Source organism: Bipolaris victoriae (assembly GCF_000527765.1).
Source record: "Bipolaris victoriae FI3 unplaced genomic scaffold scaffold_25, whole genome shotgun sequence".
In the NCBI taxonomy this organism is placed as follows: Eukaryota; Fungi; Ascomycota; class Dothideomycetes; order Pleosporales; family Pleosporaceae; genus Bipolaris; species Bipolaris victoriae.
In genome coordinates, this window is record NW_014575367.1 from 62,233 (window position 1) to 79,489 (window position 17,257).

The 17,257-nt window shown below is 52.0% G+C and overlaps 6 protein-coding genes across 6 annotated transcripts; 4 read left to right on the forward strand and 2 right to left on the reverse strand.

The window, feature by feature from the left end:
* Positions 1–272: 272 nt before the first annotated feature.
* Positions 273–2,494, forward strand: COCVIDRAFT_94201 (hypothetical protein; the record flags this gene model as incomplete). Its single annotated transcript, XM_014703063.1, has 3 exons — positions 273–1,356; positions 1,451–1,622; positions 1,711–2,494. The coding sequence occupies 3 exons, from the start codon at positions 273–275 to the stop codon at positions 2,492–2,494; spliced, it is 2,040 nt and encodes a 679-aa protein (XP_014558549.1).
* A 482-nt stretch (positions 2,495–2,976) lies between these two features.
* Positions 2,977–6,830, reverse strand: COCVIDRAFT_14336 (hypothetical protein; the record flags this gene model as incomplete). The annotated part of the gene is made up of 5 exons (XM_014703013.1): positions 2,977–5,107; positions 5,195–5,223; positions 5,279–5,932; positions 5,990–6,727; positions 6,777–6,830. The coding sequence occupies 5 exons, from the start codon at positions 6,828–6,830 to the stop codon at positions 2,977–2,979; spliced, it is 3,606 nt and encodes a 1,201-aa protein (XP_014558499.1).
* Positions 6,831–7,372: 542 nt separating this feature from the next.
* COCVIDRAFT_94057 (hypothetical protein) lies at positions 7,373–8,488 on the forward strand (the record flags this gene model as incomplete). The annotated part of the gene is made up of 6 exons (XM_014703064.1): positions 7,373–7,422; positions 7,592–7,664; positions 7,752–7,771; positions 7,900–7,962; positions 8,096–8,167; positions 8,215–8,488. The coding sequence occupies 6 exons, from the start codon at positions 7,373–7,375 to the stop codon at positions 8,486–8,488; spliced, it is 552 nt and encodes a 183-aa protein (XP_014558550.1).
* A 1,779-nt stretch (positions 8,489–10,267) lies between these two features.
* COCVIDRAFT_94055 (hypothetical protein) lies at positions 10,268–10,474 on the forward strand (the record flags this gene model as incomplete). Its single annotated transcript, XM_014703065.1, has 1 exon — positions 10,268–10,474. One exon carries the CDS (start codon positions 10,268–10,270, stop codon positions 10,472–10,474), a length of 207 nt encoding a protein of 68 aa, XP_014558551.1.
* A 197-nt stretch (positions 10,475–10,671) lies between these two features.
* On the forward strand, positions 10,672–11,541 carry COCVIDRAFT_36067 (hypothetical protein; the record flags this gene model as incomplete). Its single annotated transcript, XM_014703066.1, has 3 exons — positions 10,672–10,712; positions 11,050–11,169; positions 11,232–11,541. 3 exons carry the CDS (start codon positions 10,672–10,674, stop codon positions 11,539–11,541), a joined length of 471 nt encoding a protein of 156 aa, XP_014558552.1.
* An 880-nt stretch (positions 11,542–12,421) lies between these two features.
* On the reverse strand, positions 12,422–16,490 carry COCVIDRAFT_94207 (hypothetical protein; the record flags this gene model as incomplete). Its single annotated transcript, XM_014703067.1, has 8 exons — positions 12,422–12,958; positions 13,012–14,015; positions 14,066–15,787; positions 15,892–15,921; positions 15,969–16,117; positions 16,172–16,303; positions 16,359–16,408; positions 16,461–16,490. The coding sequence occupies 8 exons, from the start codon at positions 16,488–16,490 to the stop codon at positions 12,422–12,424; spliced, it is 3,654 nt and encodes a 1,217-aa protein (XP_014558553.1).
* Positions 16,491–17,257: the final 767 nt, after the last annotated feature.

Genomic DNA, 17,257 nt, shown 5'->3' on the forward strand with positions numbered 1-17,257 from the left:
AAGGTTTATTGCATCGGCTTTAATACCCATAGTCAGCCCACCCGTCTCCGATGAGCAAGGATAGCACGCTCACGATAGTATGAATGCCCGAATACGAGCCTAGATTTTTCCGGCACAAGTCGTCTTGACCGCCTACTTAAATTAAGCAATGTAGGTTTTGCAAAGATCTCTGAGTCTCACTCACCAACACAAAAGAACCTCAGCAGAGCGGGCGAAGGTTCCTCTCAACCACAAGCCAGCTGTTTGTACTTCTCTGGTACGCACAAGAAAGCATGGCATCGATTAGTCCCAACCAGATTCTGTGGCTTTTTGTCACCGGACTTACATTCTCTTGCGCCTCCCTAGCACAGCGCGGCCATGTCTTGCATGGAGAACGCCGCACTTTGCCCTCCGGATGGCACAAAGGCGATCGCCTGGAAACGGGCATCATTCATTCTGTCCGGATTGCACTTGCACAGAACGGGTTGGAGAAAGGCGAAGAGCTCCTAATGGCCGTGTCAGACCCAGACTCGCCACGTTACGGCCAGCACTGGACACAAGAAGAAGTCCATAGCTTCTTTAGCCCAAGCGACGAATCCGTTACGACGGTCCAGCAGTGGCTCGAAGAATCCCTTCCCGCTGCCGATCTTGCACACCCCATCACGCAGTCGAGAAACAAAGGCTGGATCGAATTCTCAGCAACAATACAGCAATTGGAAAACTTACTCGGGACCGAATTCCACAACTATCATCATGATTCCGGGCGTAAGGTAGTAGCGACAGAAGCATACTACGTGCCCGCAAGCATTGTAGAACATGTCGATTTCATATGGCCTGGAATCCTCCTGTCTCACCAAATGGAAGAAGATGCGGCCGGAAACACCTTGTTGCAAAAAAGAGGCATTCCCGCCGCGCATCCAGTCAAGCAACAAGGTGCCCCAGTACCACTTCAACTGCAATCAAATCTCGAAAGTAGTAGTACCGTAGCATGCAGCAACAACCACACCGCATTAGAACCAGCGTGTATTCGAGAACTCTACGGTGTCCCGCAAGGTCCTGCGCTGTCGAATCCCAACTATACACACGCCATCTACAACAGTGGAAATGAAAAGTACAAGCAACAAGATCTCGACGTCTTTTGGTCGGCTTTTGCGCCCGAAGTGCCAAAGGGCACTGTGCCCCATCAAATTCTCATCGACGGTGCAGCCGACACACGGACTAACCAAACATCTTCCGGTGAACTCCAAGTCGATCTCGCCCTGACTGTGCCGCTGGTAGCTCCAAACACAGTCACGATTATCAGTCCCGATGATGCCGTTGTCCAGGGTGATCCGACCTTGACGGGCAGCCTCAATGGTATGCTGGAAGCTTTTGACGGTAAGTAAAAGAAGTGAACGCTCGCTTGCTACAATTTTTGAGAATAATCGATGGGTAACGGACTGACTAAGGAAAATTTGGTTTTTGTGTATAGAGTCGTACTGCACGTATAGCGCTTACAACGTCACTGGACCTCAACCAGGCGTTGATGGGCAATACCCGAATCCAGCTCCAGGCGGATACAAGGGCGAGAGGCAATGTGGAGGCGTGAAGCCGCCAGATGTGCTTGTTAGCGCTTGGGGAGGAACAGAAGATACCTATCCCATGTAAGTTGATGATGATACTAGTACTACTACTGACACGAAGCCCCCTCTTTTTTTGCGCCTCTTTCTAACCTAGATTCCGAAATACTAGTTCTTATCTACGCAGACAATGCAACGAATTCATGAAACTCGCACTGCAAGGCACAACTGTCCTTGCCGCAACCGGCGATCGCGGCATCGCTGGTATCCTCCCCCAATGCTGGGGTCCCAACAAGGATCGCTGGACCGTCGTCGCACCAGCAAATTGTCCGTATGTAACCGCCGTTGGCGCAACAATGCTCAAAGACGGCCTCGATATTCGGAAGCCCAACGGCGAAAACCCAGAGCAAGGCTTTCACTGGAGCGGCGGTGGGGTTTCCGCCATCCATCCACGCCCAGAGTGGCAGAATGATGTCGTTAGTAATTACCTCCAAACGGCATCAATCAACGCGCCCGGCTTCACAGGGTTAGCACCGCTGGTTGCGAACACGACTTCACTCCCCGACATCCTCCCTGATTTCGGTAAAAACGGTATCCGCAGCCTGTCTGGACGCGCGGTTCCTGACATTTCCGCCATCGGTACTCTTTCATCCAACTTTCTCATCGACAAAGGACTCGTCTGGCAAGCAGGCGGGACCTCTGTGTCTGTACAATACGTTGGCGCACTCATCACGCGCATTAATCTCGAGCGGTTAGCTGTGGGCAAACCGGTCGTGGGGTTCATCAATCCTGTGCTGTATAAATATGCAGATCGGATTGTTCGAGATATTACCCAAGGGGAGAGCAACAAAAATTGTAATGCTACTGGCTATCCGACGACTGTTGGATGGGATGCTGTTACTGGTCTTGGGGTATTGAAGTACAAGGAGGCTCTTGAACTTTGGCTTAGTATCTAGTGTCCGAGGCTTTTGTGTAAATATAGCGTAAAGGTATATGTGAAGAAAAGTTCAGTATCAAAACCCAATTCCTATTCGAATACCTGAGCCATATCGTAGTGAGGAAGTTTTTCTTGAATTCCACACTCCTTTTTTTTGAACTACTGCATTCTTCTAGAAACAAGTTATAGTCATTTAAACATTTGAAAGAAATCACCTCCTTCACCACGACGGTTTGCTAGACACTAGTCAGGATTGATCACACAATGGAAATTGGAACAAAGAAGGAATCTAAAACGTAAGAATCTATTGAAACTATCAAATCTGGCACCATTTACTCCAGGCAAATGCAATGCTAAAAAAGAGTCAAGTCATTAAACTTTTTTCCCCCAAGTAATCCGGCATGAACTCATTCTTTCTCAACGCCGAGAGGGCGGACAGCAAAAAAGGAAATGCAGCATGATAAGCCATCCAACTTTGAAAATTATCAGACCAATGTGTGTCTAAGGATCCACGTTGTACTTGAGTCTGATGCCCATACTGGACAGTTCAACGTCAAGATACTTGAGGACACCAGGCACAGCCACGATCGCGACATCTTCGCCACCGGAGTAGCGCAAGCCCTGAGCGTCCATCCAAACGTCGTTATCGTTGCTATCAGCAAGCTTGGCGCAACGTCTGCAACGAATAGTAACGTCCTTGCCATTTCTGTCCTTTTTGCGTCCATATTCGCTGACAGTAGGTGTGGTGCTGAGGAAGGAGCCACATGTTCTGCAAACGGCGGCTTTGGTGTAATCGGAACAGTTCATCAGTCGATCCTGGAGCAGGAAGGCTGTGCCGTGGGCCAACAGAGCATCACGCTCCATTTCTCCGACACGGATACCACCACCCTTCTTCCTACCCTTGATAGGCTGGCCCGTTAGTGCGTTTGACGGACCGTTGCTTCGGACTTGGAATTTGTCGTTGACCATGTGACGAAGACGTTGGTAGAATACTACTCCAATATAGATATCAGCGTAAAGTTCCTCGCCGGTGATTCCAGAGTACATTGGTTCGTTTCCATAGTAGTTGTAGCCTGCGGCTTTCAATTGGGCACCAAAGTAATCGACGGCCGTGTTCTGTTCATCGAATTTGAACGGCGTTGAATCCTGCGCCATGCCGTGGAGCGCTCCAGATTTTCCAGCCAGTGATTCGATAAACATGCCGATTGTCATACGGGACGGGAAAGCGTGGGGGTTGATGATAACATCTGGTTGTATGCCGGATTCGGAAAACGGCATGTCAGTGGTTGGGAACTTCTGAGACACGACACCCTTCTGACCGTGACGGGAAGAGAACTTGTCTCCGACAACGGGAGAACGCGGCGTTCGCAGCTTGACTGAGACCTTTTGGCAAGGCTGGGTACCGTCTTCTGAGCCAATGACGCGGACTTCCTCAACGAAAGCGATTTCGTCCTCCTTGTACTTGAGGAACTGAGTCTGTCCATCACGGTTCACGTAGTCGCCAGTAGCTGCATCATATGAGACAGTGTGGAAAGCTGCGATGGGATCGCCAGACCGCAACATGGTCCCGATACGAGGTAAGCCGTCAATATCAAGAGTCTCCTTAGACTCTGCTTTGATGAGACCCTCAGGCGCAAAGCCAAAAAGCTTGGCTATCGACTTATTCGATCGACTCTTGCGGTTTCCTTCCTCGAGATTTAAAATCTTGGTCTTGTAGACAGTACCGTGCCCAAACCCGCGCTCGTGTGATGACTTGTTCAGAATCATAGCATCGTCCATGTCGTAACCAGTATAAGAAATAACGGCCACAACGGCGTTCATTCCGTTGGGAAAGTTGTCCATTCCATACTCATTATACAATGGAGGTCTGGCAATAGGAGTCTGACCAGTTTGTAAGCGGTAGGTTTTGTTGTCTGTTCGGTATCTCATGGCAGTTCCTGGTGTACCCATCGATTGCTTTCCCATCTGACATTGGTACATGTTTCTTGGTGATTGGTTGAAATCGGAGAACGGAGTCTGGTTGGCGATGATGGAGAAGATGTTGGTCGGCTCAAATTCAACGTGAGTTGAGTCTCCCGATACAATCTCGGCGTCCGTAACAGAGATGGACATGTAGGGCTGCTCAAACGGACCAACATAATCCAGTTTGTTGAGAGGCAGGTACTTGACAGGTCGGTACATTCTCGAGCACTGCGAGAACATGTAGACTCCCGGATATTGACCGTTGTTTGAGTTTGGAATGTAACCAATCTCCATCTCGACCGGCACACCGTGCGAACCTTCAACCTTCCAGTAACGTAGCGTATCGCTGATAATTTTGGCTTGTTTTGGCGAACAGAAGCCCAGCACCCGACCGTCCAGCTGTACCACCACACTTGCATCAAGAGAAGCGGACGATTTGCTCGATACACCTAGCTCCGCAACAAGTTTGGGGACTGCTGAAACGTCTAGATTGGTTGTCGCAATCTTGCACGTGTGCGAAAAGTGGTTGAGAAGTCCACAAGGAGAACCATCAGGGGTATGGACGGGGCACATGAAGCCCCAAGATTCAGGAAGGAGTTTCCGAACCGTTGTTGTTTTGAGTGTCGCGAAAAAGGCACCTCTGTGCACCATTCTGAAATGGGAGATAAATCTATGTACAAGTCAGTGGTGCGCTAGTGGAAGAAAGGAGAGTGTAACTTGCCTTGGAAAGTTGAGCTTTTCAGCTACGACCACAAACCCGGAAGTCTGTTGTAGATCGAGCCCAGTCTATTGTCCTGGTCAGCGTATTACTTGTGTAAAGTTTCATCAAGAAAATACTTACCGGCGAAACGAGGTTACCGGTACTGAGAAAGTATTCCATAGCCTGACCGATAGCCAGTTGTGTCCGTCGCAATATCTTGGAAGACCAATCCTTGTGGAATTCTTGTGATGTAAAAGGCCGGTACTCTGTCCTCCTGCCCCATTCTCTCAAAACAATCTGGAAGCTGTTAAGCCATTCTTCTAGCCTCTCCTTCAGGATCATGCCGTACAATTGTCCACCTAGTAGGATTTCCTGATTCTGGACAGCGTCTGGGTTGTCAACGGCGCAGTCACCCTCGACCAAAGCATAGAGCTTTCTGGTCATGAAGAGAAGCATACGGAATTTGTCCGCATCTTGAGCAGGAGTGACGTTTACACAGCCCAGGTGGGGAAGGACGATTTTCCGAAGGAACTCAGTGCCGGCTTCCTCGTCCGTGACGTCTGCTGGTAGTTGCATAACGACCTTGAACTTTTCTCCCAGATATGCGCGAGTCTTTGCCTTGGAGTGTAGGCCATAGACCTTGTATGTCCGGAGCAGCAGTTCTACTCTGTCCGTTACAAACTGCTTTTGTTCGAGACCTTCAGAGCCCGCTGCGCCTACGAGGCCTTCGAATATTTCTCGATCATTCGTTTCGACCAAGGCTTTGAGGATCATGCAGATTGGGACGAGGTATTCCTGGGGAAAATATTAGCACAAAACTGAATAAATGACAAGGGACATGATGGTTCGTACAGCCTTGCGCCATGAGAAGCGGAAGTTGACGTTGCCGTCACTAAGATAATGTAGAGCGTTTGTTTGTGATGTTTGATCGGGTCGCATCGATCGGAGTTGGATACCAAACTGGGTGTAACCAGGACCGCGATTGGTGAAGGCGCCACGCTTAATGGCCATGGGGTAATTTCGGTGGTTGACCTGGAGCATACGGATGATTTTTTCATTTCCGTTGATGATGAAGTAGCCACCAAGCTCGTCGCTCTCCTCTTTGGCCTTGACGAGAGCCGCTGGTGGGAGGCCCTCGAGATGGCAGCGATTGGACTTGAGCATAATGGGGATTGAGCCCAGATCGACAACCTCTTCCTGCCAATCGCCATTGTTGACCCTCCACTCTAATCGCGCGCGCATCTTGCCGCGGTATGTGGCGTGTCGTTCGCGAGTCTCTGCGGGAAGAATGTTGCGATTCTTGAGGGCGACCTTGTTGGTGGGCGGCAGGACAGGCTTGTCGAGGAAGACATCTTGTATGCGCAGGTGCAGCCTGTTGCGGGGGCCTGTCTCTTCGGGGGTGGCATATGGGTTGCCGTCAAGGAAAACCTTGGTGCCAATATCTCGTATGCCCTCGGCCAGCTGTCCGCCTGGAGCAAAGATGGCGTTGAACGAATTGATGTGGGGATCGACGGCGGCTGCGAGGGTCGGGTAGGCTGTCTTGTCCTTGGGCGGGTTGCGGAACAGATCGTGTCGCCTGAGAGTGTCGAACTGGGGCAATTAGGTTGCTGGTAGGCAAAGAGTATAGGCAAAGACCTACTTTTGTCGACCACTGCGGCTGTGGCTTGCTCGTTGCGCTTGCGGCAGGCGCCATGGTTTCCGCGAGTGGGGTGTACTCTGCGGTTGGGAAACAGTGAAGGAAAAGATGGCGCAGCTCACAGGGTCATAGACGAGCAAATTCGAGGGACAGCAGCAGGCAGAGCTGTGAGGGTGTGCACGGCAAGCTGCAAGGGCGATGGATGATGAAAGTTGCGATGCCAATCTCGAACTTTTTTCCTAGACTAGTCCGGTAGGCCACATCGGCAGACCCCTGTCTAGCGCCATGGGCCCAAAGTCACACGCCGCGGCGGCTCCATCACTGTGCTGCAGCGTGAACCACTCCTGGCTTTCGTTAGGGCGGCACAGCTTTGCTTCTCTACTTCCTCACAGCATTGCCTGGCACCTCTCTGCATCTCCAGTCGCGGTTGACCCGTCGTCATTCTGCGGTTGCTACTGCTAACTACCTGGCGATCACGCCTACTACATGCCCCGCAGCAAGGATCAAGGTTCCCAGGCTTCCTCCATCGCTCGTACATCACCAATCCTCCCAACCAGACTGCAACACCATCGAGTCAGTATCCCATCGCGACAACGACCATGGCGAACCTCTTCCGTCGCATCTATGACTGGCTGCTCCGCCTATTCTGGTACGCCTACCTGTCTGCTTTCTGTTCATCACCCACGTACGCCTGGCATGTCTCGTGCGCTATTTGATGCCTCTGATCTGCCCGGCTCTAGCAAATCCCCCAAAAGAAACGCAAAGTCACGGGCGGCGATGGCCTGAGATGGAAGACGCTGACTGCTCACATCATCTAGGGCGACTGAGATGGACATCACCATGATAGGATTGCAAAACGCTGGCAAGACGTCGCTGCTGAGGGTTCTGGCGGTGAGTCGCTTCCTGATGCGGAGAATGACGATGACATTCTGCCGTGCTTCATTCTGGTGGATGGCGAGCTGACTGATTGATGTCTAGGGCGGAGAGTTCACTGTTGAGTAAGTTAGAATTTGTCCCGAGGTGCGCAAGCATACGGCGACAATGTTTCACGACGATGGCGATGCTACTGCTTCGCGCAACCATGAGCGTCATGGTAGTGGGGTCCATGCGCTGACAATGGCCCTAGCTCCATCCCCACCGTTGGCTTCAACATGAAGCGTGTGCAGAAAGGCCATGTCACCTTGAAGTGGTAAGTTATTCTTCATCTCAGTCCTGGGTCACGCAGGTTCGGCTCTTGCAGCGCCATTCCCGTTTGAGCGAGGCTTGCGGGGTGGGGGGAACGAGAGCTAGACCAAGGCGCATCTGCTGACCATGGGCAACAGTTGGGACCTGGGAGGCCAGCCTAGGTTTCGTTCCATGTGGGAACGGTACTGCCGCGGGGTAAATGCTATCGTGTAGGTGTGGTTCGCATGTGATGGTCGGCTTGTGCTTATCGGGACAGGTTCATCGTCGACTCGGCTGACAAAGAGGCCTTGCCCGTTGCTGGCGAGGAGCTCAAGCTGCTGCTGGAAAAGCCGGCTCTGGAGGGAATCCCGCTCCTTGTCTTGGGCAACAAGTCGGACTTGCCTAACAAGCTTTCGGTGGATGAGCTGATTGAGGCGTTGGACCTCAAGTCAGTGTCGCACCGCGAAGTGAGCTGCTACGGCATCAGCGCAAAGGAAGAGACGAATCTGGACGCTGTGCTGCAGTGGCTGATTGCTCGGGCCAGCAAATGAGGTAGTATGTGTGTATGTGTGTGTTGTTTGTATTCAATCGGGCGGTAACGTGACCGACGGGGTCTTCTGGGCCACACGACGTTCGCAACGCATTCGGTTCGGGTTTGTGTTTTTTTATGGCAACTTTTTACGGCCGCCGACGTTGTTTGATTCTTACGAGTTACGGTCGTCAGCTTTCTACGATATCTTTAATGATTCTTACGACTTGATGGAAGAAAAGACGGGCAGATCGCTCTGCAGGCTAGCGATGGCCAATCCAGTTCCCCTAGCTCTCGACTCGTTTACGGCTTTTTTTTATATTACTATTGTTACGGCGACAGGCCAAGTTTGGTCATGCATGATTTTGACTGTTTTATATTGGAGCGACCATGTTGTGGGTGTTGAGAAGTGATGAGAAGGTGTGGGAGGGGGAGTCTGAAAGCGGGTTTGGACATGGTTTTGTTGCGCGTGCTTGATCCCTTGTGCGGCTCCATGGGGAGTGACCTGAGAGTGGCAGCGGTAGAATGGAATGTTGTAGTCTCTGGTGACTAGTCCGTGTGTTGAGTTTGCTCGTGACTCGAAAGCCTCGTGCGCCGGGGCGCGTGAACGCCAGGTTTTTGTTCTGACAGCGTGTGGAAATGGAACGGGGAATGAAGGGTGAAAGGCAATTGCGGGCGCGGGTATTGCAGCAGGTCCTGGGCTTTCTTTATTTTTTCTCTGCAGAGCGGGCGGTCCGGCGGGTTGTGGTTGTTTGAAACGGGCCAGTTTGACGGGAGAACGACTTGGGTGGCACGGGGAGGCGCAGAGACGGGCTTGGGCCTTGACGACTTGAGGGGCAGAGATGACAGCAAGGGCCGCAAGGAGAGAAGAGGATCAATGCACAAAGCGACGAGAAGCGACGGTGAGGGACAAACAACTATTATTTCGCACAATGCAGGCTGGCAGATTGGCGGGCCCCAGGCAAATCCATGCCAGCACCAGTTGAACAACTCATCCTGCATTAGCGTCTTGCGGCCAACGCTGCGCTCCGAGGCCCTCATTGGGCCGACACGTCGCGAGCGCTGCAACCCCCCGGACTGCCCAAGGGTCGTAGCCCACGGAACCGATGAGCTGGCGGGGCGAGGGACGTCTGGCGTGAACGGCTTTGGGGCATGCTGGTGGCGTGGGTGAAGGATTGTGGGGTTGCAACGGTATACTACTGTAAGTATCCAGATCCACACCTGTATGCAAACGTACAAACTACGTATCCTACATGTAAGTACACACATAGTAGGGATCTATAGTGATATGTAAATGTAGTATATGTAAGCCTCGACTGGTGGTAGCAACATGGGTCAGCTTACTTGTATTAGTAGGTGTAGGTACAATTGTACCATGTTCCCCTTCCCCCCTCATCCATCAATGCTTACAACATGACAAGTCAACCACAAGGCCAACGCCATCTCGTACAAAAGTCCATGTTTGAATCCAATCCACGGACAACTCAGCAGTGGCGCGCCACTGTCTCACACCACCAGCGTCCAGCTCCAACGCCTATTGCTCCTTTTCGGACTAGACCCGGCATACGTCCCGAGCGCAACAGACAGCATGATCCATGCGACTACTCTACAACGTACATACATGCCAACCTCAAACAGATGCATGCAATGGAGGAAACACGACCAAACAAGCTCCCCTTACTCTACTGTCCACGTATGTGTTTCGTTGTTTCACGCTGCTTCGTAAGCTGCAATACGGCAATGGCCACCGCCGTACATACGGCGCCGGTCCGGGGCGGTGGTGTGTTTGGTCAGATGACGTATGTATGTACTGTGGAAGCGGACGAGCTGGACCATTCCCGCAGGGCTGAGTACGTACTGGACGAAAAGGCCGCAGCGACGTTTCCACCAACATTTCCCCCCTCAATGCCCATCTAGAGGCTTCTCGTTGGCGCTAGCACCGTCCGGGCATAAATGCGCGCGCAATCGTAGTCGTGGTCGTCACCCATGCTGGCGCAGACGCCGTTGATGGTCTGCGCGGCCAAAGTCTTTCCACGTCGTGCCAAGCGGGGTTGCTCTCTTGGTGTGTGGCTGAGCGTCCGCCGGATCCTTGCCTGCTCCGGCTTATATGGTCATGCACTTCGTCATTCCTTCTACCTTGCGCCTCTCTCTTCTCTCACTCCCTCCATAGTACCGACAGATCCATAATTTGCTCCTGCTACAACAATGCATCTGCAGGCTAGACAGATCTACTGGGATGACGACAGGTAAGTTTGTGCGCCACTGATTTTCATGTTTCCAAGAGTGGCGGTGCGTTGCTACTGCACGACCTTGCCCGGCTATCGGCATCAGTGGCTAGGGTATGAGAACTCGCCTTGGGTCCTTTGCAACATACGACGTCACAACGTCATTCGAATCCGCTTCCATCGGCATCTTCTCATACTCTACCTCTGCCAATATCAAGCCAGCTTTTTGTTTTTGTACCCTGGTTTCCTCCAAGCTTCCAGCCCCAGTTCCACGCATCCTTCTTCACTACTACTACTACTCTTTTGCATTGCGACAACTTCTACACCGACAAACATCATTCTAACACACCATGGCTAGGTGTTATATCGACAGATATGGCTACAGGCGCTGCAGAAGCTCAGCCTGGAACAATTGGGTCCGATGGGTAGTCCTCGTCGTTGTCGTCGTCGGCTTCCTCCTGCTCTTTGTACTCTGCTCGTAAGTCCATTGCCAATCACCACATTCATTCTCAGGAAGCACGTACTAACACGCACTGACAGTTGCTTAACGGCGCGTCGTCGCCGCAAGGCTGGTCGCAAGCCCTTCTACGGAACAGGCTGGGCTGCTCGTCCTGGTCTCTACAACAACCAAAACAACAACCAGTACAACGCCCAGCCATACTACGCAAACCAACCCGCCCCGCCCTATGACGCCGCTACAAACAACAACAACAACAACGGTTACTACGGCGGCGGCGCAAACCAAAACTACTACGGTCAGCAAAACGGTGTCGAGCTTCAACAGCCCCAGCCTAGCTACGGCGGAGGCGGCTATGCACCACCACCAGGCCCTCCACCAGCCAAGGCTTAAGCATCTCGCGATAGCCGTACAAGACCAAAAACGATCAGAAACATGTCGACACAAACGAAGCCTTCACAACAACCTGGATGATGTGAACAATGACGACAAAAATGTGGCAAATTTGATTGGGCAAAAGGCCGGAGTACAAGGGGGGACTTCTCTGACTTTTTCTTTTTGTGTAATCACGCTTGATACCTCTTTTCCTTTTACTTATGCTTAAATGTCAACGTTTTTTCCCCCTCTTATAATGCCCATTAAGAAAAATAATACAAGTATTCATGTCGTAATTCAACTCTAGATTGTACCTTGAGCAATCCATGTGCGATTTCTCTTTCCCTTGCGCTTGAACCATGGAATTGTGATAAGTAGTTAGTCAATCTAAGAGAAAAAGAATGTTACTACGCAACTTGTTACCTTGTTCTCATGGCACATCAACTCTGACCTTCACATGATTTCAGCAGGGCAAACCTGCTTCCTTGTGCAACGTACAACACGTCTGCATACGTCACTTGGTTACCAAACAAAACCAAGCGCCCTCTCAACAGCATCAACAACACCAAACCAGTCCAAGCAAAATCAACCATCATCAAAAAAAAACATCAATTCAACATTATACTTCATATCACATTTTCTCAGTCCCTCTAGTACAAAGGCTCAGCAAGAGACAAAAAGAGGACAAAGACAAGAAAAAAGCCATTGAAACTTTCTCTCTCTTTCCTCCCTCTCATCTTCGCCAGCCCATATGCCCTTTTTTTCCCTCTCCCCTCCCACCACCTTTTATTCCCTTTCAATCCCCCACCCCGCTGACAAAGTGTCATGGAAAACGCTAAGCATACAAGTTTGTCATCCCATCAAGCACTACTACAAAACCCCCACCCACTTGCACTTCTCAACCAACAAGTCGTAGTCCACTGGCCGGTGCTCCAATCTGACTGATGCCATCAATCTTGCACACGGTACCTTTGTACCTAGCGTGGTACTTGGCTCCGCTGTACGGACTCGTCACCGACGGTTGTCCAGCGTAGATGGGCGTCAGACTAGCAGCGCAAATGTCAAAGTCGGCAAACTGGTCAAAGTCAATCTCAATCGCGTCGCTGGGATTCCTCTCGGCAATCGTCTTGACACGCTTGGCTGACTCCTTCATCTTGGCGTTGCCAGTGCGGTCAAGCAGGGCATTCGCAAAGTTGAGCGCAGTGTTCAGCTGCTTGTTCTTGTGCGCAAAGTTCATGGCCGCAGAAAGCGGAATGGACTTATGTGGGCCTTCAACCTCGGGAATGGTGAAGTAGGCTGACAGCTCGAGGACACGCTTCTTGTCCGCATCAGAGAGACCAGAGATGTCCGTAGCACCGTTGAGCAGCTTGCGGCGCTCCAGCTCAATGGTCATGGCCAGAATGTATTGGGTAGCAGTGTTGATCGCCTTCCTTGCCTAGAATAGTTGGTTAGTTGCAGGTTTAGTGTAGGGCACTTGAGAAAACTTACGTCAGAGAGCTCGGCTTGAGACGAGACAACGTTGACCATGATGAGCTGCAGTAGCTTCCTGAATGTCGCAATACCATCTTCCAGCTTGTTCTTGACCAAAGCTTGCTTGCCAGCAGTCAAGTCATTAGACAGTATAGATTCCAAATCTCGTGGAATAATCGGCAGGATTTTCCGCGAGTCCGTCTCGTCCACTGTCCTTCGCACGTAGTTGACCAATGATGGCATGTTGGGCGTAGCGGGCAAAAATGTCCGTGTCGCTTGGTAGATCTCTTGGAAGCGCTCCTCGAGAGGGGCAAAGTTGACTGCACCGACTTGACGGTTGAGTAGCTGCATGGCCGTGTCAAAGGAGCCTGCCGCGACGTGATCCGCTGCCAAAGGTGAGTTCCGTGCCCAGAGGTCGGCTTCGCTGCTTCCAGCACCGGCTTCAGCACCCTCAACCTCGACGAAATCGTCCTCGGCTTCAACCTCGGCATCGTCGCCCATGTCCCATCCGCCGATGTCATCTTCTTCGTCACCTCCAAGGTCGGCCGAAGCACCAGTGGGTTCTGCTTCGCCGAGCAGATCTTCATCACCATAGCCGTTGGCTGCAGGCTCCTCGGATCCAATGCCTTCAACCTCGCCTTGAAGAGCCTTCTCGAAGACAGTCGAAGAAGCTGCGCGCGTCGGCCAGTTTGCCTGGTAAGTCGGGACGATGGGCTTCACGGGTGCGAGAGGACTGCCTATCGAAGGCAACTTGATCTGGTCTTCCGAGACACCTGCAGCTTCCAAGATTGACTGTGCTTGTTCCTCGAGGCCTTGGGCTTTAGCGGTAGCATATGCCAGTGGGTACAGGTCGAGCTCCTGGAACATTTCTATCCGGTTCTGCACGTCACCCAAGTAGAGTGCGTTCTGGAATCGGGCAGTCATGTCTCCGCGATGCTCTGCAATCTTGGCCATGCGCTTCAGCTTGTCCTGGTCACCTGTTGTAAGGTAGAGGAACGACAGCTTATCAAAGTTCCGTAGTTCTGTTGCCCACTGTTTAGCGAGGTTCGTATCAAATGATCGAAGTACTTACTCTGATATGTCATTTCTACGGTTTGATGGTTGCCGTGTGCCAATGCTTCGTTGCTCAATCGCTGCCAGAGCTTGGGGCGATCAAGTTGCTTTGCCATCTCTACCGCAACCTCAAGGTTGCCGCATTCAATAGCAAGCTCGAATCGTGTCTGGGGATCCTGAACAAACTGAAGAGCAATTTCAGGATATCCCTTCTTTTGGAGGTAGGAGATGATGCTCTGTCCAACCAAGCTTGAAGTCTTGATAATGTTGAGCATCTCGTCGTAGTTTCGCTTTACAAGGGCAAGCTTGAATCGATACTCAGTAGGGTCAATCTGGAGGATCTTGGGTTTCGCGGCTCGGTCCAGGCAGTATACGTTGCGGCCCTTGACCCTGACGAGATATACGGTTTGTTCAAGAGTGCGGACAATTCCATTGTCGCCATTCATCAAACTGTACTTGATGTGGTTCAAGGTAGAGTAAAGCAGGACACCGGTATCGTCAAAGACTGCGCTCTTGATGCGGATCGTCTCATGCAGAGTGCTAACCTGCTCCAAGTTCTTTGTCGCAATTGTGACATTGTGCTTACTCAAGAGGGCCACATGCAGTCCATCCGATGACCAGACAACATACTTTACGCCATTAACGGACAGCTCAGCAAGGTTTTTCTTGGCCTGGATATCATAAAGAACAACAGAGGTAGGTGTAATCAAGAGCAAGTTGCCGGTTCCACCAAAGTAGATGTCAGTTGTTCCATGAGGAGGCTTGATGGTCTTGGTGGTGGAGTTGCTGAGGTCCTTGATATCAATCTGCTGGTTGGATTGGTTGAAGACTGCAAATCGGTTCCTAGCCACGAATACAGCAGAGTTTCCAGAGCCGCGCTTGGTGTCGGTGGGTTCTACTGCTCCTGAAGCGTCGCGTGGAAGGCTGATGAGCTCGTATGTTCCGCTGTCCGCTGGAGATGTGACCAGGATAGAGCGTTCGGCAGGGTTATAGGAAAGTGTTCGTGGAGGTACCCAGGCGCTTCCTAGCTTCTTGAGGGACAACATTGACGGCGACTCGAGGTTCTTTTGGAAATCGTACGAGCGTACATGCTTCTCCTTGGTGATGTAGAAGAGGTTGTTCTGGTACACGGCGGATGCGGGTCGCTCGCGCTCCAGCTTGAACACCATTACTCCATTGTCGTGACCAGCGGCGAACAGGTTGATTTCAGGGTGTGCTGCAATCACCCAGAAGCGGTCATTCTCCCTCTTGAAAGATTGGACCGATGTTCGCCTGTTGAGATCCCATACGCGGATTGTCTTGTCCTCGCCAACCGAGAGTATCAAGTCCTGGTGGGGGTGGAACAAACACGCAGATGCATTCTGGAAATGTCCCCGGCAAGTGTCCACCTCCCACGCCTTTGTTTCTGACATCCTCCACAACTTGACGAGGCGATCGTCACCCGCGGAAACAATCAATGGCAATGTGGGGTGGAATGCGACCCAGTTCACACCTCGGTCGTGGCCTTCGAGGACGAACTTGACAACGGCATCTGTGTTGCCGAACATGTCTGCTTGGTTCTGGTTGGCGCGTGCCATTTGGTCCTCAAAGGACATGGCCTGTGGTGCCGAATGCTTCTTTCTCAATCCTGAAATGTCCCAAACACGAACCGACTGGTCAAGCGAGGCGGAGACAATCAAATCTTCCTTGGGGTGGAACTGCGCACACATGGTGTAATGGTTGTGGCCGGTCATAGTGCAGACTTGGGCGGGGTTAGATTAGACGGTTGCGGGGACTCGAGATGAACTTACTCAGTGAACCTGGACATGTTAGCAGTGGTTTGCAGAAGGGGCTGGAGAGACTTACGATTTTGCCAATTCCATATACGGATGGTCTCTGGTGTGTGTTAGTGAGCATGTCGGGTGACGGTGACATGCGCTTACGGTCGTCGGAGCTACTCAATATCCATGGCAGCTCGTGGTGGAAGAAGACGGTTCGGACATAGTCCAAGTGGCCGTTCAATGTGAAGAGACAACGCCGCGTCTGGTACGACCAGACCTTGATCTTGTAATCATCACCGCCCGAGACAAACCTGCGCGTCTCAGTATATGGCTATGGAAATGGCCAGGTGGTGCTAAATGCTCACAATGGCTGCGTCTTGTGGAAGTCAACGCCGCGGACCGGCCCGTCGTGTTCTTCGAAACGGTCGATGAGGGTTCCCATGCGGTAGTCCCATAGCTGGATAGTCGACGAGTGCAGCGATACGAGGATCCATGGCCTTTTGGGGCGGTCAGCAGAGAACAATTGGGCCAAATAGTGGCGGGCGCAGGTACCTTTTTGGGTGAAAGGCAATGCCCTTTGCACGCGAGGACTTTGACTCGAACTGATGCGGGTCAGCTGGCGTGTTCGCATACAAGAAGCGCAGAGCTGTCTACCTTTGTCAACATGGAAGGAGACGACGACATGGCGGGATTGAGGACGAAGCCGCCGCTTCACTGTGTGGGCCACGTAGGAGTCAATGCAAGAGACGGCGGGCGCACAGGAGCCGGGGTATATGGACAAGAGAAAGAAACACGGTGTTTGCTATTATCAGTGGTTGTGGCTGCCTCCGCCTGAGCTGCTCAGGCCAATGTTCGATATGCCACGCAACATTCGGATTGTCCTCCAAAGTGCGCTTAGCCGGATTGGGTGCTAGCGTACATTCCCCACCAAAGGTCACGTGAGCAGGCTCGAGACGTCTCCCCCTGGACATGGTATGGCATGGCACGGCATGGTATGGTATGCGTACTTAGTACGAGCGACTAGTATGGTTGTGTGCATCGGCCACCGGTCGAGAAGCGTGTTTCAATTTCTGGAACCTCAACGACATGACTGCTACGTGCAATGCCTACCCATATGTACAGCGCAGTACAGCACACGTTGCACCTGAGTGTCCGTGGGCAGAGCCTCACTTTGGCGGGCCGCGTCGTCGCAAATCTCCCTTGGCCGGCAGCCCTGGGCCGGGCGGGCGGTTGTGTAGTAGCGCAACGAGGCCCCGCCAAAGTTAGCAATGCGACGATTGTGCCAGCTGGCCGTGGTAGTGTAGTGGAGTGTAGTGGTAGTGGTAGTGCCAGTGCCAGTGCCAGTGCCAGCCAGTGCCAGCACCTAGCCGCCCAGTGCAGGATAATCTTGCTCACTGACCTCATTGGGCATCCATCCTGCCTGACGCAAGGGAGAGAGTGCCCGAGTTGCT